The sequence below is a fragment of the Podarcis tiliguerta genome (genome assembly GCF_965153285.1).
Source record: "Podarcis tiliguerta genome assembly, chromosome: 5".
NCBI lineage: Eukaryota > Metazoa > Chordata > Lepidosauria > Squamata > Lacertidae > Podarcis > Podarcis tiliguerta.
Genome location: NC_139538.1, coordinates 20850538 through 20875923, shown reverse-complemented (window position 1 = coordinate 20875923; position 25386 = coordinate 20850538). Strand labels below are relative to the sequence as shown.

At 43.7% G+C, this 25386-nt stretch overlaps 2 protein-coding genes across 5 annotated transcripts in view; one reads left to right on the top strand and one right to left on the bottom strand.

The window, feature by feature from the left end:
• VEPH1 (ventricular zone expressed PH domain containing 1) overlaps positions 1-25386 on the bottom strand; it is a 124229-nt gene that overhangs the window by 73234 nt on the left and 25609 nt on the right. For all 4 annotated transcript variants that reach the window (XR_014511861.1, XR_014511862.1, XM_083442756.1 and 1 more), the window contains 3 exons: positions 21097-21347; positions 19130-19345; positions 15476-15650 (listed from right to left, as the gene is read on the bottom strand). Coding sequence is in view for 2 of the 4 variants with exons in the window: in XM_083442756.1 (XP_083298882.1) it covers positions 15476-15650; positions 19130-19345; positions 21097-21234 (529 nt within the window). In the remaining 2 variants the exon portion in view is untranslated. The remainder of the gene's footprint in view (positions 1-15475; positions 15651-19129; positions 19346-21096; positions 21348-25386) is intronic.
• On the top strand, positions 4056-11020 carry PTX3 (pentraxin 3). The gene is made up of 3 exons (XM_083442865.1): positions 4056-4365; positions 4806-5348; positions 9285-11020. The coding sequence occupies exons 1-3, from the start codon at positions 4233-4235 to the stop codon at positions 9902-9904; spliced, it is 1296 nt and encodes a 431-aa protein (XP_083298991.1). The 5' UTR covers positions 4056-4232; the 3' UTR covers positions 9905-11020.

Here is a 25386-nt window from a genome sequence, read left to right as displayed (position 1 = left end):
TTTGTGTTTTAATGAAAGAGCCCTATGCCTTAACTTATCAGGCCTCCATGAACCAGTCCACTCCTGTTTTAACTATCCAAATTAGGTATCTAATTTTTCTTCACAATACTAGAATAATTCCAGAGGGCCTCTCTGGGATAAAAAGCCTGACATCATCATTACTCACCCATGTTTGTTAAGCCTCCATAGTGATTTGGAGCTAATGATATATTTCATACTTACTACTAATAGAAAAGAAGGGAGCATGAACCTGGGATTTCCAAATTGACTTCTTCTTTTTTGAAAAAGGATGTGAGCAGATGTTCATTCTTAAATCCAGAGGTGCCTTCAGATGTAAACCTTGGAATGCAGTTGAGTCCTTGTGAATTAAAAGGTGTGAGGGAAAAGTTGGCCAATGGATTCTTCCAGGGGGGGAACTGTTTGGCATGAATTATGAACATTAAAAGGAAGCCTCTCTTGCTCCCCTAGCCCATCTTTTGGAAGCTTTCTCTTGATGCTGCTATGTACAAAGTACTTTCAGATGACCAAATCATGCCCTGTTGTTGACCCGACATACTACCACTACTGTGTATTCTGGCAAGATGTTTATCAGTCACAGCATAGATGATCGACATTGATAAAGGTTCTGGCAAAGCAGTCGCCCATATCATGTTCATGAATTATGAAAACATGAGGCCACAGTTGGAAAGAACTCAGTTTTGTAACAGAAATGGCTAGATACCTACAGGGAACTGCTAGGTCTTTTGGAGCCTGTTTCATATGTTATCCATGTGAAGGGACGCCAGATAATTAAAGAGTTGTGCTGATGGCTCCACGCCCAACACTGCACACGACTGCCCAGTTCTGCATCCCGCTCTCCGATCTCCATGTGTTGAGCGAAGGTCTGAAGGGAGACCATGCTGTAAACGTGGAGGCTCTTTCCTGCGATTGAGAGCCCCTAGTTACCCTTCTCGAAGCTACCAGCATGAGTTTGACCAAACTGCGGGAGGCAGTGGAAGACAGGAGTGCCTGGCGTGCTCTGGTCCATGGGGTCACGAAGAGTTAGACACGACTAAACAACTAAACAACAACAACAAGCTACCCTTTAATCCTATGGCTCTTCTAACAGGTGAACGAGAGTACTTTGAGGCAGCTTCTCACTTTAGATTTCTATCTCTCTCAGAACTTTGCATTATGTTCCTCTTCTCTTTGCACAATTCAAAAGTGAAACAAGGAGCATATATATTTCACTCATGGATTCATATCCAGTGTTGTTTTTAATCGGTGCAAGCCCACTGAAAATACTGGACATCACTAACTTAAGTCCATTCATTTCAATGGGTCTGTTCCGAGTAGAGCTAACGGTTATAACCCATGTATTTTTACTAGAGAACAAAACATTCCCACTCAGTAGGAAGCATCTATCCTGTGATGATGATTACAGAGTTGTAGAGTGGGAAGGGAAACTGAGGGTCATCCAGTCCAACCCCCTGCAATGCAGGAATCTCAACTAGATCATCCATGACTGACGGCCATCCAACCTCTGCTTAAAAACCTCCAATGAAGGAAAGTCCACCACCTCTCGTGGCAGTCTGTTCCACTGTCGAACAGCTCTTGCTGTCAGGAAGATCTTCCTGATGTTTAGTCGGAATCTCATTTATTGTAACTTGAAGCCATTGGTTCAGGTCCTAGACTCTGGAGTAGGAGAAAACCAGCTTGCTCCATCTTCCATGTGACAGCCCTTTAGACACTTGGAGATAGCTATTATATCTGCTCTCAGTCCCCTCTCCTCCAGGCTAAACATACCCAACTCCCTCAACCGTTCTTCATAAGGCTCGGTTTCCAGACCCTTGGTCATCTGGGTTGCTCTCCTCTGCACATGATCCAACTGATCAATATGCTACTTAAATTGTATTCCCCTATTCCACAAACGCAGCTTACAGATACACCGAAACCACAGCCATAAAGAACATATTCTTTATGCCATAAAGAACATATTCATAAAGAACAAAGTAGCAGGAAATCAATGAACATTTCCACATTTGAAAACCCTGACTGGCAGATCTGGAGGCCAATTCGTATGTTAGTTAAATGGCACAGCTCTGCATAGTTGGGGAATGGCTGTATTTACATGGGCCTGTAATAATGTACGCTGAGCCAAAGCTACGCAGGCTAGAAGCCATGCAACGACTCAAAAACAGCAGCCTCGTATCTTCTGATCCTCTCTCTGCCTTCCAGTAATGTCTACTAAACTCGTAACTTGTCATCACTATACTGCAAGCTCCCCCCCTCGCCTCTTCTTCATTGGTGGTTGCGCCTGCAGGGGCAGGAAAATCTTCAGCACAGTAGTATCGTTTTGCATATTTTATTTTATTGAACATTACTGAGAGAGGGCGGGTGGCAGCTTGGGTCTGTATTTTGCATGTGCGTAAACCACACAACTCCTCTCACATCTAGTTCTCCAGCCTCAGTGGTATGAGTCATTAAGGACAATGGGTCATTAATTCCCACTTAAGTCTTTCCATAAGTACGCCCACATCTGAGACTGTGCACCTTTTTGCAGAAGTGGCTTTAGGGTAGTGCAACCGGTCACACTGGGTGTCACACTGCAGGGGCAGCTAAAACAACGCTCTAGAATGGAGCTCAAGAGGTTGCAGGGGTGCCAAATTATAGTGCCGTGCAGGGCGCTTATGAAATTTGAGAGCCCCAAAGTCTGCCACTGCTTTCTAGCAGGGATATCCTGATTCTCACAGAATGGACATGGGTTCTTTTAAAGTTCAGTAGACTAATATATCATACAGGTGACTAATTATAAATTGGAAGCTGTCACAGACAGTTTCAGTCTCTAGAGAAGGCACCCCTCCTTGAATAGTTCTAGTATAGTGGATTGAATGTTCACTTTGATCATACATTTTGAATTTCTGTTCCCCAAATTCCAGCTTAACCAGGTACATAGATTGAGGGTTGAACAAGGGACATCTTAGAGCCTAAGCATTCCGTCTGCAAACTAGGAAGCCCTGTGATCCATCTTGCAGGGTTGTTCTGAGTGTCAGCAAAATCAGGGTTATAATCTAAAGCCACCTGCAGACTACTGTCTAGATCCAGCAAGGCATCTCTGTGGGTAGATGTCAAGGCTTCCTTGAGCAAGTCTTCTCAAGGAAGATCAGCATGCAGAAATGAATGCTGCTGGCAAGGGTGGTGAGGAGAGGAATAAATCCAGCGCCTGGCACTTTGTTAGCAGCAGCCCATCCTAGTTCCCAATTTATCCATGATTTGGGAGCCTAGATAGCTCAGTTGGTTAGAACATGGGCTGATAACACCAAGGTTGAAGATTTGATCCCTGTATAGAATAGCAGCATATTCTTGCATTGCAGGGGGTTGGATGAGATGGTCGTCAGGATCCTTTCCAACTCTAGAATTCTATGATTTCATGATCCTATGATGGACAGTTGATTGCCATTCTTAGGGGGATGTAGAATATGTTCAACTGGTGATCATTGCTGGGAAAACCCAGTCAGTTAGGTGGGGTGTAAGTATTATTATTATTATTATTATTATTATTATCTTCTATACAAGTGAGCAGCTGCAATTTCATATAGAAAAAGGGGTCTTAGTCCAACCCAATGTATCACTGATTATTATTATTATTAAGATCTATTTAAATTACTGCATTAAAAAAAACAACAACCCAGTACACTTCAATTTGAGAAACTTCAAAGTTATGCAAAATCTTCTTTTTTAAAAGGATTGTAACTTGGAATGTCCTCTAAAATGTTTTCGAACCATAGCTTGAAATTCCAGTCTCTCTTCATTTCAGCAAATTCACAATTTAATTGTTTTCTTGGCTTTTCATGCTTCAGAATATTTTTTCAAGAAAAACTAGTCTCCAAGGAGCCTTGCAATTCATAATAGGAGTTTTCCCCATGATTTCTCCCTTTACACTGCTAGGTAATCCAGCCACATTTCAAACTTTTAAGGTTCAGGATTGTGCAACCTCCCACCCCCCTTCTCCTCCCCACAACTCCCATCCAAAAAAAAAAAAAATTAATAATAACCAGAAGCACTCCGATTACAGCACTAGCACTAGCATTACTCATTCATTCAGGTTCAGGCACTCTCAGAGTATTATTTAAGGGCTTTCTGCAACTCCCTCTCTTAGAATCATCTCTGCTCGGTTTCTTATTAGAGACTTTTTCATTCAGGAGCACGCTGAGACTTTCAAGGAAACAGCTGGGGAATCCTAACTGAAAGAAATGCTTTCCTTTGTGATCCTGTTTTTTGCTCTCTGGTCTCCCTCATCTAGTCAGACCCAGGATGAGTACGATGACCTTTTTTTCTTCAATTTTGACAATGAAGTTGAAAGTGTAATTCCTGCAACGGAAGAAAGTAAGTAGTTCTTTTGCCTATTTCGTCTCAGTCTTGCAAGCTAGCTGTTTCTGTAGCCATCGAAGGAAAGAACATTCAGAGTTCATGTTTCTTATGCTTTCACTGTTGTAAAAGCTGTAGCCAGCTAACAAAAAAAAAAAAGAAGAAGAAGAAGAAGCATGGTGATTACAAGACCTTTATAGGTAAAAGAAGGCAGACGCCTGTGTTCTTTTCTCTAGTTCCCTTTTACAATGCTAAGGTTGGCCACATAACACCACCAGCACTATTTGAACAAGTCATACCCTTGTCTTCTGGGGGAAGAAAGCAGTGGGACGTTTTGAAGCACACCCAAAACAGTGTGCTCCAAAAGACTTATTTCAAAGACAACTTTGCTCAAGGGAAAAAATAACCCACAGCACAGAAACATAGATTTAACAGCCGCTGTGTTTATTCTGCTCTAGGTATTTCGTGCGACTGCCAGCGAGAACACACAGAATGGGACAAACTCTTCATCATGCTTGAGAACTCCCAGATGAAAGAGAATATGCTGCTCCACTCCCTCGATGAAATCCTTAAGGTGGAGCTGGAAGCGGTGAGAGGGGAGATGCTCCAGTTAGTGCAGACCTTGGCTGGCACGTGCACCACTTCCACAGAGAAAGCTGCCTCCCAAATCGTGAGCCAAATGGGCCAGATGCTGGCAAAAAGCAGCAGGCAAACGGAGGACTTTCCCGGGGTGCCTCATGTATCTGCGGAAGGGAAGATCCTCAAAGAGATTCTGCAGCTGAGCCAAAACATGTCCAGCAGGCTGGGTCACATTGAGCACACTTGGCAGAGGGGAGCCGAGGTGGATGCGCAGCAGAGGGGCTTTCTGCAGAGAGACCAATCCAGAGACATGGCAAGTGGGGGCGGTTCCATCCTGAATTCACTATGGCAAGAACTGCAGGAAACCAAAGCTGAACTGAAAGAAGCCCAGAAAAGGACCACACAGCGCTTGTTGCCATTTGGTAAGTTAAACTATTGTTAGTTAATAAGTTTCACATCCGTTCCCAAACAACTGTGTTTAAGCAACTCTTGTTAAATAGCGCCAATCCATGCTTTGATTATACAAGGGGAAGCATTGTTGTGAAGCCTGAGATGAAGGCATATTGTGTGGGAGCAGACTGTGTTTAGCAGATGCCCAGATTGTACAATATGGCAGCCAAAGAACATGAACACACAGCATAAAACCCATTTACAGGATACCTAACAAGGAGACTATAGCTAGCATAATACTGGATGGTGCCAAAGGCAACATCGTTTCCTATATTTGACCAACAGAAAGACTCCTGACAGTGGTACCTTGGGTTACATACGCTTCAAGTTACACACTCCTCTAACCCAGAAATAGTGCTTCAGGTTAAGAACTTTGCTTCAGGATAAGAACAGAAATCGATCTCCGTCAGCACGGCAGCAGCAGGAGGCCCCATTAACTAAAGTGGTGCTTCAGGTTAAGAACAGTTTCAGGTTAAGAACGGACCTCCGGAACGAATTAAGTACTTAACCCGAGGTACCACTGTACTGGTCTACAGCTTTCACATTTCCAAGGCCTTAATGTCTTCTTGACTCCTGGCTTCCAGCTACAGACTTCCCCTCGTGTTTGCAAGAATAAGAACAATAATCCACAAAAAAACCCTCTTATTCTATTCCATTTCGGTCCCTTCTTTTCCTTCCTCTTCCCAGCAACCTACCTGCTGCCTCCTTCGCAGCATTCCTCAGAGGCTATTTATGAACAAAACTTGACCCTGTGAGCTCACTGATTATGTCAACACACTATTCATCAATTCTCATGCTTCAGGGCATAAACAGATTCTCCATAGGGGTTCGGGAAGGCAGAATAGCTTTCACCCTGTGCAGCCCAACTGCATAGCGATCCATCACAAAAATTCCCCTGCAACTTTTCTTTGAAATACCAGCACCATTCAAGTGCTCCGGCAGAAGTCACCATTATGCATGTCGTGACTCATGTTACGATGAATAGAATAACCATTTTCATGAAATAGTTTTTGAACTTATCCTTCTCTGCTCCTATTTACAACCCAACGAGGATTTTTAAGGCAATACCTAGATGAATATCAATTCCTGAAGTAATCAAGGAAATATTCCACTAAAGGAAAAATCAAGAAACTTATAATACTAAGTTAATATAGAGAGGATGGCTCCTGCATTTAGAACTAGCCACACAAAACCAGCATTTACCACAGTTCAAGGGTGCCTGCAGCTCTGTGGGGTAAATGATGCCAACTGCAGATTTTGGTTGGCAGTGCCAATCACTGGCCTCCAAAGCATCAGTTGCCTGTGAAACTGAAACATAAAAGTTTCTTTTGTTTTATTTGACTACAGTGGGACCGAAAAGCAAACAGATGGCTGAATAAACCCATACCATGTGGTTGTGCATTCATTAGTCGAAATAGGTAAAATCTCACTGCACAGATATTCCTTTTATACTCATTGATAGAAAGCAGCAGTCTGAGAATGGACTCCTGCACATTCAAGAGAAAGTTTGCAAGAACTACAGTCAACTTCTTAAATTCAAGAAACAAAAGACTATAAGGAAAAAGTGTTTGTTTGTTTTTTAATTTATGAGAGAGAGAGAGAGAGAGAGAGAGAGAGAGCGCATTTTGGTGGAGGGGTGGGGTGCAGGGAAAGTACCCTGTAGCACAGACTGGTGCACACTGACTTTCAAAATATAAGGCCAAATTAAAATATAGTGGTTAAAATGCATTTTTGCATGCACCAGTTTCTGCTTTGAACAGAGCAATTCCCAAGGACCTCTAAGAAATTCTTACTGGCCCTTTGATTATTTTAACAGGTGAGCTAACAAATGGATATTAACAGCTCACTTTTCCCTGGATCAACATTCTGAGTTGCTTAAAGATGGGGGCATCGGACTAACATTTCTTTTGCAAACCTTTGCAGCTGTGAAATAAAGGTGAAACCACTCATTTTCACTATACTTAAGAGTAACAATCATACAGGTATGATCCAACCAAAGGTAAGAACATTTAACGCTTGTGGACTTCAATGGGAAAGTTACGCCGGAACTAAATGGCGTGGCTGATGTGTGCCTGCTTTTTTAAGGGCGATCCTGTATCTCCCCCTTCCCTTCTCCTTTGTAACATTTGGTAATGCAAAATATATGACGCAACATCACCTTGCAAAGTTCCTCCCACTCCACTTCATTGGCTGCTGCTTGAGAGGTGGGGGAACTCACAATGCAATGATGTCACACATGTTTCACATTATTAGACATTATAGAGGAGAAAGGAGGAGGAGGGGGAGATTCGGGATTTCTGTTTTCTACAGCAGCCGCATGTCAGCTGCAATGTGCAGTCCTGGCTTCAAGCCCATAGAAATTAACGGGACATAAAAACTCTTAACTTTGGCTGGATTCCTTTCTGCATTTTTGCCCAACTGATGAAGTCAGTGTGAAGTCCAGAATAACTCAGCCGAATTCACAGGACCTGCTCTTAATTCACAACAGACTGACTACAGACAGAATTTCGTTCCATATGTTTTGATAGGAGGAGGAAGGAAAGTCGTAATATGATTAAGAACAAGAAGAGTGTATTTTTGAAATACCCCACAGATCCCTCTGGAAATCTTTTCTAAAAGAGTTTTCAACAACTGGTTTTGATTTCTTGTGTATCGTGGATTCCTGCCAGGTTGACTCTTAAGGGGTTTTTCTGATCACACTGTTGCTGGTGTCTTATGAAGCTGGTTTTAATTTTGGCTACCCCTTGATAATAAAGCCAGAAATCCTGCTAATTAAAAAGCCATGTCTCTTCACACAGCTCTGTTCTCTGTGAAGAAGAGTCCCCACAGAATCATGTCCTAATGCCCCACTTCTCAGTGGTCAAAAGGTTGTTAACACACTCAAAGCCAAAAGCACGTGACTGCCCCAGTTATTACAGCTGTGATTTCAAGATGCATTTTAGCTCTAGGAACTTGACATACAAATGTCCATTGCTCATACATAGTTCATTGCTCATACAATAATATGTCCCCTCCAAAAAAATCCTGTGATCTCTTTATTAGAGCACTTCTATGATTGACCACCACCAGTCCCATAATACACTGATGGCCAAACTTGGCCCTCCAGCTTTTGGGGACTACAATTCCCATCATTCCTGGCCACTGGTCCTGTTAGCTAGGGATGATGGGAGTTGTAGTCCAAAAACAGCTGGAGGGCCAAGTTTGGCCATCAGTGCTTGAATAGTTGGGGCCAGAATAGCCCTCATTTTGTTTTGAATTTGTTCTTTGGTCACTTCTATCCCATCAAATAACATGCAGTTCTTGAGGACTACTTTCAACATTGCAAGGTGATGTTTGCAAGGTGCCATTTCTACATGGTTTTTGAGGTATTACACTCTTTCTGTGTAATACTACTGTTTATTTGGTGTAATGCAAGTAATCCCAAACAGGAAATAACATACAATAAAAGTGCCCTAAACAAAGCATCTAATGATGTGCTGATCCTATAAAGGTTTTATGGACACTCGTTTAAAAAAAGATGCACTGATCAAAATGTCAAGAACACAATCCACAACTGCAATAAATCTTTTCCATCTTCCACTGACTGTCCTAAAATCTTGCTTCCTTCTATTGTGGGCTTTCAGAAGAACCTTAGTTTTGGAAAACTAAAACTTTCAAACTGGAATTTTGGTGAAAATCCATTTTTAAAATCCCCCAAATTCAGTGGTGGAATATATGTCCTTTTTTAAAAAAAACTTCATACAAGCAACCCCCAGTTTGCATTGGGGTTGCATTCCAGGTCATTCAAGGTCGTAGATATGGAGATGTATGGATGGTGCCATTTTGGTTCCCTAAGGAATGGCACTCTTATAATTACTTTGGTTGTAACTTAACTGGTTGATGATAACATCATTCCGTTATTTTTGCAGGTTGTGAGATGGCCCTTTTATTCCCAATGCGCTCCAAAAAGATATATGTGAGTGTTCACCCAACTTCCACAATGGTGCTCTACTCCTTCACTGTCTGCACATGGGTTAAAGTGACGGAAATTCTAGACAAAACTATTGTATTCTCCTATGGAACAAAGATAAATCCCCATGAAATTCAGTTGTATCTGAGCAATGATTCAGCTGTTCTTGCTGTAAGCAATGACAACAACAAGGTCATCGCCCAACATGTCGTCTCTTCTGGACGGTGGATTCACCTTTGTGGCATTTGGAGCACAGTTAATGGAAGTATTTCACTGTGGGTAAACGGGAAGGTGGTGGCTGCCTCCACAGAAATTGCTGAGAACCACATCATTCCAGATGGTGGGGTTTTGAAGATTGGCCAAGAAAAGAATCGCTGCTGTGATGGAGGCAGTCTCGATGAATCTTTAGCTTTCTCTGGGAAAATAACTGGCTTTAATATTTGGAACAGAGTCCTCAGCGGCAAAGAGATAACAAGACAAGCTGGAGAAGAGGCTTGTAACATTCGTGGCAACTTAGTTGGGTGGGGGGTTACAGAGCTTCTGCCTCATGGAGGAGCTCAGTATGTTTTTGGGCCCTGAACAGATGCCCTTCAAAAGTCCATGTAAAGACATCAAATGCAGAAAATCTAGGAAGCCTGAATGTTTAAGGAACTGGTCATACAAAAGAGCTTCCACAGGGAAGTTGCTTTATAACTCAATAGACAAGCAGTGATATGGGGGTGGGGGTGGGAATGCTTAATTCATGAGGTGCCACTTCAGCCTAGTCCACACGGGAACCCTTGGATAAGGCTCAGCATGGCAAAAAGCCTCCAAGTGACTGTAGCAACTACAACTACATCACTCTAATATTTTCCCACTCTCCTCTGTTGTTCTGAGTCCAAGAAGGAAAAAAGTTGTGCCAGAGGGAGGGTAAGTGGATGAGTAGCACTGAGAGATGGTTAGAAGATAGCAGACATTATCTGCTGCTAGAACAAGTAGTTACTAAGTCAGTGGGAGGCCTTCTCACCACAAGGAACCTCATTCTCTGGGGCACAGAAACAGCTGCCACGAGGAACAATTTAAAATGGCCTCCATATGGCAGCCATACTATGTGCTCTTAAATATATCTCATGACGAGTTAGTACTGTAAGCATGCAGCAATAAAGTGAGGTGTGGATGAAATGTTGTTTCAGCAAGCAAAAGTTAAAACATAATCAAAAGTAGTTTGCAAACCTATTCAATAATTATATTGGAATAACAGTCCTTTATGCAGAAGCTGTTCTCACTCATAGCAAATAGGTGTCATTCATGATAATCCAAGGACAGATTTTGGCTCAATAACTTTCCTTAAGTAAATATATGCAAACAAATGGCTGGAGCTCTTTTTCTGCAGAGCTAATATGCTGTCTTCTGGATATCCCCCATTTGTAGATTTTATATTAGCAATGTGAATTTTACAGATGTACCATATAAGAGTATTGAAGTAACGTTTGTTGTTTTGTTTTGTTTTTTGTTGCAACTGATATGTACACCTTAATAAAGCTAGTGCCGTGTCCAAGATATTATTTATACTGGAAACCAACCTAGCATTCAGATAATTGTAATTTTCTTGTTTGGAATGGATACAGCTGTACTATATTGTAAATTGATTTTGTACTAACATTATTGAAATTATTTTTTATAAAATTGTACTGTAAATAAAAATGCTTTATCAGACTGGTATTTCTCATAGTTTTATTCAAGAGGTCTGAATTGCCAAAGCAAGCACAGCTTTGGAATGGCATGTCTCTTTCCTCTTGTCTTTCTTGTCTACACAATCTATGTACAGTGGTGCCTTGGTTCTCAAACGCCTTGGTTCCCAAACGCTGAAAACCTGGAAGTAAGAGTTCTGGTTTTCGAACGTTTTTCAGAAGCTGAATGTCCAATGCAGCTGTCAGCTATTGTTTCCGGGGCGCCTGTACCAATCAGAAGCTGTGCCTCAGTTTTCAAACATTTCAGAAGTCAAATGGACTTCCAGAATGGATTAAGTTTGGCACTTTTGTTTTTGGTCTTTATTTTGCTATTTTGTTTTTGAGGCTTTTTCGGTTAATTTGTTTTTGTGACTGTGTAGAACCCAGTTCAGCTACTGATTGATTGATTGATTGATTGACTGATTGACTGATTGATTGACTGTGTGACTGTGGAAATGGATAAAAGCCCCCTCCCCATCCAAACAATGATCATCAGTGCAGGTAAGATTTTTGTTTTTATCATCTACAATACTGTCTTATTTATTTTATAGTTTAGTACATTGATTATTGCTTTCATTTTATGGATCAATGGTCTCTTAGATAGTAAAATTCATGTTAAATTGCTGTTTTAGGGGTTGTTTTTAAAAGTCTGGAATGGATTAATCCATTTTGCATTACTTTCTATGGGACAGCGTGCCTTGGTTTTGGAACACTTTGGTTTTGGAACGGACTTCCGGAACTGATTAACTTTGAGAACCAAGGTACGACTGTATACTTCTCTGCAAACAGAATAATCTCACATAAGAGTTCATATTCAGGGGCCTGAGAAGTGAGTAATACTCAATGGCCGCTGTCCAAATAAAACTGAGCTAAACTAAGCCAGATGAAATCAAGGCCTGTACTAGATCTTTGGTCATTCCAGCAAAACCTGCTCTATGAGAACTTCAAAAGCTACTGTATGGGAACTAGAACAGCCTTCTCCAACCTCATGCTCTCCAGAAGTATTGGACTACTGATCCCATTATCCCTGGCCATGCTGGCTGGGGCTGATAGGAGATGTTCTACAAAACATCCAGAGGGCACCAAGATGGGGAAAGAAGGAACAGAAGACAGCAGGGGTGAGGTCTCTGATTGTACCATGATAGGGAATTATCCTAAAAGGGAGCATGTTAATGGACTCCAGTGAGCTAGCCGGCCAGAATCACTTTAAACTTCTGCACCATCAGAAGGAGAAATTGTGGTGGTATAGCAGATTATAGATAGCTTAATACCACCTTTGTGTCAACAGCTGCCAGTGCAAGGGAAAGCCTGGCCACAGTAGTTAACACGTTGGTTACTTCACGACTGGATCACTGCAATGCGCTCTACGTGGGGCTTCCCTTGCGCTTGAGCCAGAAGCTGCAGTTAGTGCAGAATGCTGCAATTGCTGATTACATCAGCTCAAGGGCAACAAGGGAACCACAGATGTACTTATACCAAGCCCCTTAAAGTCCAGTCCTTTAAACAGCTGTGCTAGTAAAACATGAAGTTTTAATCCCAGTTAATTGCACTAAAGAAACTGAAAAGCTCTTGGGTACTTTTAAAGGAAAGATTTTAGCTTAGTGGTTGAGCATCTGCTTTGCATATTTTGTTTAGTTGTTTAGTCGTGTCCGACTCTTCGTGACCCCATGGACCAGAGCACGGCAGGCACTCCTGTCTTCCACTGCCTCCCGCAGTTTGATCAAACTCATGCTGGTAGCTTCGAGAACACTATCCAACCATCTCATCCTCTGTTGTCCCCTTCTCCTTGTGCCCTCAATCTTTCCCAGCATTAGGGTCTTTTCCAGGGAGTCTTCTCTTCTCATGAGGTGGCCAAAGTATTGGAGCCTCAGCTTCAGGATCTGTCCTTCCAGTGAGCACTCAGGGCTGATTTCCTTAAGAATGGATAGGTTTGATCTTCTTACAGTCCATGGGAAGCTATGAACTATGCCGTGCAGGGCCACCCAAGATGAACAGGTCATAGTGGAGAGTTTTGACCAAACGTGATCCACCTGGAGCAGGAACCGGCAAGCCACTCCAGTATCCTTGCCAAGAAAACTCCATGGACAAAGACAACAGGCTTTGCATATAGAAGGTCCTAAATTCAATTCTGGGATAGGTCAGTCAGTAGAGCATGAGACTCTTAATCCCAGGGTTGTGGGTTCAAATCCCATGTTGGGCAAAAGAATTCCTGCATTGCAGGGGCTTCAACTAGATGACCCTCATGGTCCCTTCCAACTCTACAATTCTGTGATTCTGTGATTTCAAAGTATGACTGGGAGAGATAGCCAAAGTAGGGGAATCTGAACCCAGTCTCAACTGTCCAGGTCCCAAACAGCTGGCCAACACTATCATAGATATAGCAGCTCTATGCACACACACCCCACAGCTGGAATCTTGCACCTAGCATCCAACTGCATACACAAAAATGCAGACAAGTTAGGAACATGTGCACAGAAGCACATTTTTGCATGCACATAGGCTGTCTATGGATTAGAGTGTCTGCTCATTCATGTATATATATTTTTCAAATTCTCCCGCTTTCTTACAAATAATAATAACAACAGAAGGCAGCCTGCTTATTTCTTAGTTCCTACAGCATCTCTACAAAACTAAACATTCCTTGCAATTTCATCTTAGATATCCAGAGCAACACCTACTGGTCGAATGATGGAAATGAAAAGAAGAAAGAAAATATATGGGATATAAGTTAAATACTACGAAGAACTCTTAACTATATTTAAGTTAATGATAGAGTCATTGTTGCACGTAATTTATTAAAAAATGACCCATAGCAAGCAAGGAATGGCATGAAAGTGGTAGACACAGGAGTAAACAGCAGCCTAGTTTTTACACACACACTCAGGGTATGTACACAATACCCATTATTATTATTATTATTATTATTAATAATAATAATAATTGAATTTATATACCGCCCTATACCCGGAGGTCTCAGGGCAGTTTACTCTGGCTTCAGCGCATTGCCACCTCTGTTCTTTGAACTCAAGTACACTTGACGTTATCCACAATTATGCACAATCCATTGGTTTCTTCTGAAAATGCTGCATTTTGATGCGTTTACCCTAAGACTAGTTTCACTCTGACTCCAAAATTGTTTGAGTGGTGAATTCCAGGTGTATACAGTGGAACGATTTCCTGGGGTTGACCCAGCATGCCTGATGTGGTGGGGTGCAGTGCTTCTTTTTTTTTTAATAGAAAGAAAGATGCCAGGACTCACCATGAAGTTGTCACCTTTAAACATTGGGGGCGGGGCGGGCAAGGTGCTGGTATTGCATACCCTTAAGTGCCCCCAGAAAACAAGTGCTGGTGGGATGTGTGTGTGCATATCATGGAGGAGTATCCCACTTCCCACCCACTGCAATCTTACCAGTGTCTACTCATAAAGACGTATTCAATGGGACTTACTCCTTGGTAAGGGGGTAGGATTGTGTTCATTTTTTAAAAAGAGGTGGTAATTCTACTCAGCAGAATTATGCCCAAATTAAAAAAAGAAAAGAAAATGTTTGCTATTGTTGTCAGGTTTCACCAATTCCGTCAATGCCTTTATGGGTGCTTTGCAGCTATAGAAACCAATCAAGAACCTCTGGAATGCCTGCTTGAATCCTCTTGCAGACACTCCCTGGTGTGAGATTCTGAACTATGTAGAAAGTCGCTATCTGTTTTGAGTGGAAGGGATGATTTGCAGGCATGGAGGGGGCCAGACAAGATAACATCTGGAGTTCCTTCCAACTCTTTAATTCTCTGATTCCATAACGCAGCCTTCCCTGACCATTGTCCATTATGCCCAGGGATTTATTAGTTGTAGTCCAACACATCTGGAAGACACTATGTAGTGGAAGGCTGCGCGCGCGCACACACACACACACACAGGCATAGCCGGGGGGGCAGGAGGGCAGCTGCCCCCCAAAATCAATAAAAATGCAAAGCAAACTGAGCTTCTCCCCCCCCCCATGAAAGGCCTGCCCCCCTTAGAAAGATCCTGGCTATGCCCATGCACACACACACACACACCATTACCCATTATGTTACATTACTCACCCTGAAGGGGCCCACACATTGACAGGGAAGTGAGAGTTTGTTTTTGCTCCAATCTCACATACACTGTCTAACCCACTCCTGAAGTCCGAACTCAATCTGCATCAAGGACTGAGCCAGGAATCTGCACATTTTGGGGGCAGTAGGGCCAAGAACATGGCCCCATAATCACATAGAGTCCCCTGAACATGAGCGCATGAACACGAAATCTAAGGCACGCATTCAGATTGCTGTGTCTGAAACTATCCTGACTGTAAAACTTTAGATTTTATTTATCTATTTTTTAAAAAACACAGCACGTGTATAGAAAACCTTACAGGACCAAATAGGCAAATCAGAATAGAGCAATTCTGTTATTTCTTACCTTGCAGGACACTTTTTACAATGGTTTCTGTGTGCTCGGCCAGCAGGTCTGCTTTGCTAATTGCAGCAAGGGAGAGATAACTCGACATGTTCCTGCACAGTTCTTTGTTACCCCTCTGCAGAAACTTGACTGCGACGGGGACAGCCAATGCCATGATGGGAGGACGGTTATAATTCTGTTGAGGAAAACAGAAGCACCAAAAAAGCAACATTCATTACAAGTCATTGAACCAGAATCTGCTTGGGTCCATCAGCTAAGACCATGGACCATGTTCCTTTTAGCACCATCTTGGGATTCTCTTGGACTCTCCTTTTAATATTAGCTGTGAAAATTATCACAAGTTTTTACACGCTATTGTAGAAAAGCAGCAATGGTCCGTCTATGTAAAAACTGAAGGAATGGTTTTTCAAGGCAAAGCTGCAATGTTTTGACCTGAGAGCAGCAGCAGGGGGAGCGGGGGGGGGGGTGGGACTCATCCAACCTCCGCTTGCAAGTGTCACTGCTGCATAGTAGAACATAGAAGGTCAAGGTGGCAGTGAGGCTGGTGCAATGCAAACAGACCAGCAGGAGTGCTGGACTGGCTCCGTTGGTTTGCACTGAGCCAACCTCACTGCTGACTTTTTTCTACTCGCATCAGTATGCAGCAGCAAGGGGAGCAACTGGGGGCCAGGTGAGCACTACCATCCACCCCACTGTCCACTATGGCCTAAAAGATGTGCCCTGAGATTCCTTACAATGTTTCAGACGATGTGGGACCATCAATGCGGACCATGCACAGATGCACATAACTTGAGAGCTGGATCCTAGCGATGTGGAAAGCTGCATTATACCATGTCATACTATTTGCCCAGATAGACTAGTATTGTCCACAGACTGGCAGTGGCTCTCCAAGATCTCAGGTGGGGTTTTCCCCCAGTCACTGGCCAATTGATCCTTTTAATTTGAGATGCTAGGGGTGGTGAGCCAATGTTCCAAAGGCCACATGTCAGGGGTGCAAGGGGCCAGGTGCAAAAGTGAAGCCACAAAAGTGAATGTTACTAAGCCTAGTTCCTGCACACACTCACTCACCCCTCTCTGCCCTCCATCCAAGCAAAGAAGTGGCATTATTGAGCATGTTGCAGCCAGGCAAAAGCACTCAAGGGTGATGGGAAGAAGTGAGGAATGTGGCCTGGGAAGAATCCTGAGGGCCAGACTGTTAAGTAGTGGGTGAACATATCAGACGACACAGTGATTCTTCAAACAGCTCTTGTTTATTCACAGGCCAGAACAGAACTGAACTGAAGAGTTCAGCCAGCCTGCTTATATAGAGCTCCACTAGAACGCAACAGTAACCATTTTCTGTAACTATCCAATCACTAAACGTCACTCTCGATCCCTTATTTGCATATGTGGACCTGAACTATCTACAGTATCCCCCTGCTGGCCCAGGGTGAGAACTTCAGTACATAACACAGACAGAGAGGACTGATGGGCTGCATTTGGTCTCTAGGCCCAAGGTGCTACAATTACACCTTGTGTAATCACTGTGCTACGATTACACCTGGGAACTTCTGCAGGCCACGTATGTGCTCTACAATGAGCTACGGTTTGTTTTGTTTTTGCACCAACACAAAGAGGCAATTGCACTTTGCAATCCCTTTCCCAATAGCTTGGATTTCTCAGGCAACTTGTACAATCTCTGGACTTTCTGGTCTAAACGGCAACTGATAGCATTTCTCTCTTTGTCTCTCTCAGATGTACTTCTTTGTATAAAAATACTGTAATGGGAATAACTTACTTAGGAGATTGCAGCCTAAGGAGCATCAAATTCAGTGGGAGGCTTTTGATCACATGCCCCTTGTTTGCGTCTTGATTACAAGTACAACTGATTTTAAGGCAATTAATATATTCCAGGCAACAAGGCCCTTTGTTTTGACAGCGTTACAATAACAAGCGAAGTGGAAACAATGGGAGCTTGTTCTGTTTATTAAAGAGTTATATTTCTGGAAATCAACACCTGACTTGGATCCAGCATAATTTTTTCAACTTCCATTGCATAAAATGTTTATTTGGACCTGGTCCTAGAATTCTGAAGCTGAAACAGAGAGAACTGGGCATACAGAGAGTTTTAATTTGCCACCGCACTGATGGGAAACCAGGTCTAGGAGCCCTTTCTCTCCCTCTCCAATATCATGTTCTCGACCTTTTGGATGAAAACAACCAAGAGTCAAAACAGATTAATATGATTTTTAAAGCAAGACAAATCTTTGAGGTTAGTCCTGAATGGGAGCCAAGGTTAGATAGCAAGAAACATTTTAGTGCTGTTGAAAGTTTGCAGTCAGTAATGGCAGGATTAAGAATTAAGACTGAAAACAAGGGTGTATTCACATGACCAAGTTAGAGCACAGCAAACTTGTTGGTTTTTTCAGGTGTGTTTCACAGCGCTGCCCCCCCCCCCCCCCCGCGCCAGCTGTTCACATCAACATAGTAATTAGTATCTGATACACTTCAGTTTGGGTACGCACAGGGAGGCATTGACATACAGGGATGTCTTTACCCTTTGTGAAGTTGTACGCATTTTGGCTGGAGATGGCTTAGGAATGGCTTAAGGACTTCAGCTGGTGTGAAGCTGGTTTTAAAAACAATGCACCAAACAATTCACAGCAAAATACAGGATATATATGCACTGATAAGGCAATGTGATGAGACACATTCACCACTGAATGCCTGGTAAAAGGTAAAGGTAAAGGTACCCCTGACTGTTAGGTCCAGTCGTGGACGACTCTGGGGTTGCGCACTCATATCACTCCATAGGCTGAGGGAGCCGGTGTTTGTCCAAAGACAGCTTCCGGGTCATGTGGCCAGCATGACTAAGCCGCTTCTGGCGAACCAGAGCAGCACATGGAAACGCTGTTTACCTTCCTGCCAGAGCGGTACCTATTTATCTACTTGCACTTTGATGTGCTTTCGAACTGCTAGGTTGGCAGGAGCTGGGACTAACAACAGGAGCTCACCCTGTCGCGGGGATTTGAACCGCCAACCTTCCGATCGGCAAGTCCTAGGCTCTGTGGTTTAAACCACAGCGCCACCCTCGTCCCTGAATGCCTGAAGATAACCCAAAAGGTGAGCTGGGCTGTGTGAGAGAGGAAGAGTTGCCGTATTGGGCCGAATATAAGCCACACTTTCCGATCTGGAAAAGTTAAAGTGTAGCTTATATTCGCAATCGCAACCTTATGATATTGCTGCTGAAACAGGAGGGGAGCAGGACAACAGCGCAGCACCCGCCCACAACTCCCAAGCCTCCCCCAGATGTCAAAATGAAGAGGGAAGACTGCCAGCAAAGCAGCACGTCTCCGTCCCCCAGGAAGCAGCCTGGAAGCATGGGACAATGGCGTGCAGCCCACCCGCTGCTCCCAAGCCTCACCAAAGCCGCCGTGAAGAAAGGGGAAGGGGGGTATTGTCTTTTTTTCCCTTTACTCCCTCCAATTTTAAAGGTGCGGCTTATATTTGTGTGCAGCTTATTTTCAGAGCAATACGGTACCTGAGAAAGCCTGTGAGTATGGGGAGGTTCCGAATCAAGTCTAGGGCAGTATTCCAGTCAACCAAAAGCTGGTTGTTTGTGAAAAAAGCATTGATCATTGCCAAGGACAATGTGCTTTGCTATAACACTCTCACCTGCAAAATGCAGCTCATAATATCAGAAGCAATCTTTGCATGTGGTGTATCTTCATCTTTCCCCGAAGGTTTCAGATTGTGCTCTAAGCAAGATTCCCAGAGTGCAACAAGGGCTTTCCCATGTTTCTCTATGGATTCTGTTTCCCTGATGGCGGTTGTGATTCGTGTGATACAGATCTCCACAACTGCCTGGTCGTTGTCATTCGTTTGGTAGTCCTGATTGAGGGCAAAACAGTTTGTGAGGCTTAGGTACGCTACTCAAGTGTCATCAGAATGAACCAAGGAGGTTAAATCTCTCCCATACACCATACCAATCTATAGCTTTAGACAGAACTTTCAATTTTATTTATGTCCCTGCTCTACAAGCAAGTTTTCTCCTGATTGACACTTACTCCGATCCAGCTCTAAAGTGTGTGTTTTCTGAGGGAAAGCAGTGTGGCAAAAGCAAAACCACACCGACCCAAACCTAGAAAGCATGGGACAAATGGGAAACTGCTTGGACCCTTGCTTTCTCAGTACTGGACATGCAGAAGTGTAGACGAGCGCTATAAATTGGTGACACACTGTGGATGGTACTACTTTCCTCTGATCCTGCTGCCAATCAATTTGAAGGGATGACCTCATGTGCTGGTGTTGATGTGCACTTATTATCAGCCCCTCTCAGGTTCCTTCCCAATCTTTCTTTCTCTCTCCCCCCCCCGCCCCCCAGCGGAAAAGGCTCAAATTCTTATTCCATCCTTTGAAAGGAAAAGGTTCTCTATCCTACTCCTTTTATTCATTCCTTTCTGTCCATCTCCGTGATTTTTCTTTGGGGGAATTTTGGAGAATAATGATGATATCTGTAATTTTCTAAGGCTTCATTCATCTTAACTGAATTACCTGAATTTGGAAATCATATGAAAGTGTGTGTACTACGAAAAATATGTATCACTGATGCCCTCTAGTGGGAATTAACTTTTAGACTTTTGATTTTTTTTTAGGAAAATCTTTTTATGAAATGGTTTTCAAATGTTAAAAACTAAGAGTTGGTGCAATGTGGGGAGCATGTGCAAAATGAAAACAAAACAAAACCTATTTCCCCCTTCCCCACCTTGCTAAAAATGGACTTCTTTCAGGTGGACATAATTGAGGTTGGCCCATTTTGAAACCCTCACCCTACTATAAAAACTACAGTGGTGCCTCGCAAGACGAAATTAATTCGTTCCGTGAGTTTTTTCGTTGTGCGAGTTTTTTCGTCTTGCGAAACACCACTGCATTTAAACACTAACAACAGCGGGGAGGGGCGGGGAGAAGCAGGACAGCTGCTGCAGGCGGTACCTCAGACTCACCCGCGCCTTGTGGCCACCGTGCGACGCGGCTGCTGGAGGGCGGCGGGGCTCAGGAGCGCGACTCTGGCTGCAATGCTGGCTGCTGGCGGCAATGGCTCTCTGAGGGGAGCCGCGAGGGGGGTGGGCAGTGGCGCGAGGAACTAACTGTCAGCCAGAAGGTGGGAGGGAGCCGGAGGAGCCGTCAGCCGGAAGGTGGGAGGGAGCCGGAGGAGCGGGGAAGCGAGCGTGCGTGCGTGCAGTGACCGTCGCCATGACATGAGAGGCAGGGCTGTTTCGTCTAGCGAAGCAAGCCCTTAGGAAAATCCGTCTTGCGAAGCACCTCAGAAAACGAAAAACCCTTTCGTCTAGCGAGTTTTTCGTCTTCTGAGGCATTCGTCTTGCGGGGTACCACTGTATCTTGCTCCCCACCCCCTTCTCCCATTTCAGGCAGTGGATGACTGGAAATTTATTCTCACAATAATCATGTAAAGCTCGTTCCCATTTTACCTATGGTAAACTGAGGGTGAAATTCTGCATTCACTCTCTGTGTGTGATTGTACCCTCACATTCTTCAGCTCTTTTGAGATGCTCACGTTCTCTGACCCATTATTATACATTCCATCTCACACTCAAAGAAGGGGCATTAAATGCATTACTTACTGGACATGAACTAATAGTTTTTATTTGCTCGAGAGCTTCTGAGAGACATCCTTCTATTTCAGAATCGTCTAAGGAGAAGAGGTCGCCTGCACGGGAAAGATCCTTTTGTCCCAAAACGAGTCCGAAGAGATGGTGCATAGTTGATTGTTCAGCCAGAACGTGCTTCAGTCAATAATCCATCATCAAGAACACGCCCCTCTCCCATACATAGGATTCTTTTTCACATATTTTTGGACCTCTTCTGCTATAATCTGAGAAGAAGAAATAGATTAACAAGAATGCTTGGCTCTCTAAAAATTTTTTTAAAAAAGAAATAATCATGGACATAACCACAAAGACACGAGTACTATATTAATTTTTAATACAGTTATACAGTATTTAATAGGGACGCGGGTTAAACCACAGAGCCTAGGGCTTGCCAATCAGAAGGTCGGCGGTTAGAATCCCAGGGTGAGCTCCCGTTGCTCAGTCCCAGCTCCTGCCAACCTAGCAGTTCGAAAGCACATCAAAGTGCAAGTAGATAAATAGGTACCGCTCCAGCAGGAAGGTAAACGGTGTTTCCGTGAGCTTCTCTGGTTCGCCAGAAGCGGCTTAGTCATGCTGGCCACATGACCCGGAAGCTGTATGCCAGCTCCCTCGGCCAGTAAAGCGAGATGAGCACCGCAACCCCAGAGTCGTCTGCGACTGGACCTAATGGTCGGGGGTCCCTTTACCTTTTTACAGTATTTAATATTTAACACAGTACTATATTAAATTTTTAAGCATTTCAGTGCAGAAGTGAAATGTACTCAACTATATATGGTAACTTATTAAAAACAATTAAATACATTTAAATAAATAAAAACAATTTATTGGCCTTTTTTTTCCTTAAAGCAGAATCTGTTTTTTATTCATGTAATGAGCTGCCTTGGGTCCTGCACTGGGAGAAAGGCAGGATATAAAATAAATAAATATTCCCCACCCATCTAACCAGGTTATGAAATTGGTAGATGTGTTTTGGCGAAGATAAATAATGGAATAGGAAGATCTGCCCCAAACTATATTGATTTCAACAGGAATTATATGCTGATGATGGAAGCATTAGAGAAAATATATAGAGCATTAAAGAACAAAGAAGATGCCAATGGTGAGGAAATATACTAGTGAATGGGAAGACAACAGGAATACTCCTTTGACCCTAAAAGGCAAAACCACATGTGCTTCTCAGAAACATTTGCAGCAAATATTTTCTAGGCATTATTAAGCTCCCTCCCACCCTGCCTCCAGTAAGAAGGGATGGAAACTTACGATACTTAAAATGAAAACTTATACTTGGGGGAGCAGAGGGGGGAACCATATTCTATGCTATGCAAAGTGATCACAAGTAGACCTTTAGTTCGTCAGGCTGAGTTGGTTTTCGTGAGAAAGTGCATTTCATCTGCTGTCGCTGCCCTTGTCAAATTCGCTGCTATCCACATATTCTTAATTTGTGACTGTTATGTTGTGATTTTTGCACTGTTGTAATATTTTTGTTTTGCGGTTTTAACTGATGGGAGCCACTTTGTGCAATGCATATCTGTTAGAAAGGTGAGGGACAAATCAACTATAGACTCCTTATGCTTTAAATTGATACCCCCCTATTCAATGGGTTCATGCATGAGTTCTGTTGTACAATGGAACCCACACGCACAAGCACCAGAGGAAGGGGCGACTGCTCAATGGCCCAGCAGATGTTTTGCACTGAGGTCGCAGTTCACTCTCCAGCACCTCAAGTTAAATGGAACCCTGGCAGAAGGGCTGCGAAAGACTACGGAAGGCCAATACAAGTCAGAAAGGCCAGGCTTTTGATTCCTTATGAGGTCGTATTATCTCTTCATACATTTCAATGGAAAATAAAATTTGGAATTCCCATTATTTTGGGCTGGAGCCATGTGTTAGCATCTTACTGCAAGGCTTTTGAGCTAACGTCCCCATGTATTTTGATAGAACAGAGCAGAATGGAGCACTTTTCTTTCATTGGTGAAAGCACTCTCCTCTCTTGGCATTTATTTGTCCTCCCTCTAGTTTGTTCCATAGTACAGTGGTGGAGCATTCCCTGCGGGCACAAGAGGCATGCATGCGCCTGTAGGAACTAAGCAGGGCCAAGCTGCATCCGGCTGCACGGTGGAGAGAACAGCCGCCCGACTCAGAAGATGCTGCCCTACTTTGAGAGGCGCATTCACGGCACCCTGCAAGCCCAGCATCACTTTGCAAAAACAGAGCAGGGATGGCAGGGCACATTCCTGTTGTGTCCTCCTCAAGCCTGTTGCGTCCTCCTCTACCAGATGGGGGGCAGGTGAGAAGGACGCAACAGCTCATGGCACCCTGTGAGCACAGAACTGTTTTGTGCCCTGCCCAGTTGCATCCTTCTCACATGCCTCTCAGGCTGCAGGGCGCCGTGATAAGCGCAACAGCTCACGACATGGCAGGGCGTCGGGAGGAATGTGCCCCTGCCAGCACCCCCATGTTACTCCTCTGCCATGATAGAATATGTTGTTGGAGCTATTTATCCAGACTTTCTCTGCAGATGCACACAGCAGGAGCCCACAATGGACCCTCCTAGCTACTCTTTGGATGCAGAGTCTGCATCTTGCAACCCCAATCTAACCCTTGTCTTTTGCAGCTAAGTCATGCCATTTCATTAGGGCAGAGGCACCTTACTTGCCAAGTTCGTGGGTGGCGCTGTGGGTTAAATCACAGAGCCTAGGACTTGCCAATCAGAAGGTCACGGTTCGAATCCCCACGACGGGGTGAGCTCCTGTTGCTCGGTCCCTGCTCCTGCCAACCCAGCAGTTTGAAAGCACCTCAAAGTGCATGTAGATGAATAGGTACTGCTCTGGCGGGAAGGTAAACGGCGTTTCCGTGCACTGCTCTGGTTCGCCAGAAGCAGCTTAGTCATGCTGGCCACGTGACCCAGAAGCTGTACGCCGGCTCCCTCAGCCAATAAAGCGAGATGAGCGCCGCAACCCCAGAGTCGGTCACGACTGGACCTAATGGTCAGGGGTCCCTTTACCTTTTACCTTACTTGCCAGCAACAGCCAAGTAGTAGGGTCACACACACACGCGCGCGCGTACGTCACTGATGGCTGTGCAATTATAGCAGTTGTACAGGCCATGGTGCAAACAACAACCTCCTGTAAAAACTCACTTGGCCAGGTCTGTGCAATATGTATAGCACATTTTTTTAAGAAAACAAATGTCAAGGGTAGCCACATAAACCTGCAGGATCTGGGTTCAGTCAACTTGTCAACTGCTAGCAATCTGTCATCATGAGGATATTTTTAAAAAATAAAACAGGACTTAGAAAAAAAAGAAGCCTCAATATTTTGCATTCAGCAAAAAACCCACCTATATAATATATATAAAAGAACCTATTGGTTTTTGCTTTTCTGGCTTCATACCTGAAATAATAACAGATGGTGTGCCATCAGGCTTCCTGCAACTGGATCTCTTCAGTGTATAATTAGAATTAGAGGCAAATGCAACTCTTTTCAGCAGAGTTTTGCTCTAAACAAATAGCTGGTTTATACATCATGGCAAGGTTTGCACACGACTGCCATGGGAGTTACAGTAGCCTAAAGTACAGTAGCCTGATGGGAGCATCGGTTCACACAAACACCTTTACCATATGAGCACAGCACGAAAGTGATCTGACAGCCGCCCCACAAACTTCCAGATTGAGTTCAGGGCCGCTCCTGAGCTCTCAGCTGTGATGTATGAAGAAGAGCCAGTGTAGCGCAGTGGTTAGATTGTTGGATTAGAATGTGGGAGAGAAGGGTTCAAAACCCTACTGAGCCATGAAACTCACTGGATGCTCTTAGGCCACTCACAGTATCTCAGACCAATTTACCTCCCAGGGTTGTTGTGAACATAATAAACAAGGAGAGAACCACAGGTGCCACCTTGAGCTCCTTGGAGGATTGGTGCGATATACTGTAATGATAAATATAAACATGAATTCAGCACATCTCAGAACTCGTGTTAGCACATTGTACACTGGACACACACCCAACAGTGCCAGTGGTATAAAGTCAGGCTTACAATCCTGCTTACAATTTGCAAAAGTCTGCGGCTGTCTGCCTTAATAGAGTAGAGAGATAACCACTTCAAGGCACAAGCAATAGCACTCTCTAATTTTTGAATTTGGCATGTGCCCACTAATGAACTGGTGGACCTAATAAAATAAAATAAAAATCTCATGTCACTAATCTCATGGGCTAATTGACACCCAAAGCAAAAAAGCAAGTTTGCCTGTTCACCCTTGTGATTGTT

What these genes read in the sequence shown, in the direction of transcription:
- PTX3 (XM_083442865.1), top strand. Translation starts at nt 4,233, where the DNA reads ATGCTTTCCTTTGTGATCCTGTTTTTTGCTCTCTGGTCTCCCTCATCT. An exon ending in AATTCCTGCAACGGAAGAAA is followed by an intron (nt 4,366 to 4,805) that starts GTAAGTAGTTCT and finishes ATTCTGCTCTAG; the next exon opens with GTATTTCGTGCGACTGCCAG. An exon ending in ACAGCGCTTGTTGCCATTTG is followed by an intron (nt 5,349 to 9,284) that starts GTAAGTTAAACT and finishes TTATTTTTGCAG; the next exon opens with GTTGTGAGATGGCCCTTTTA.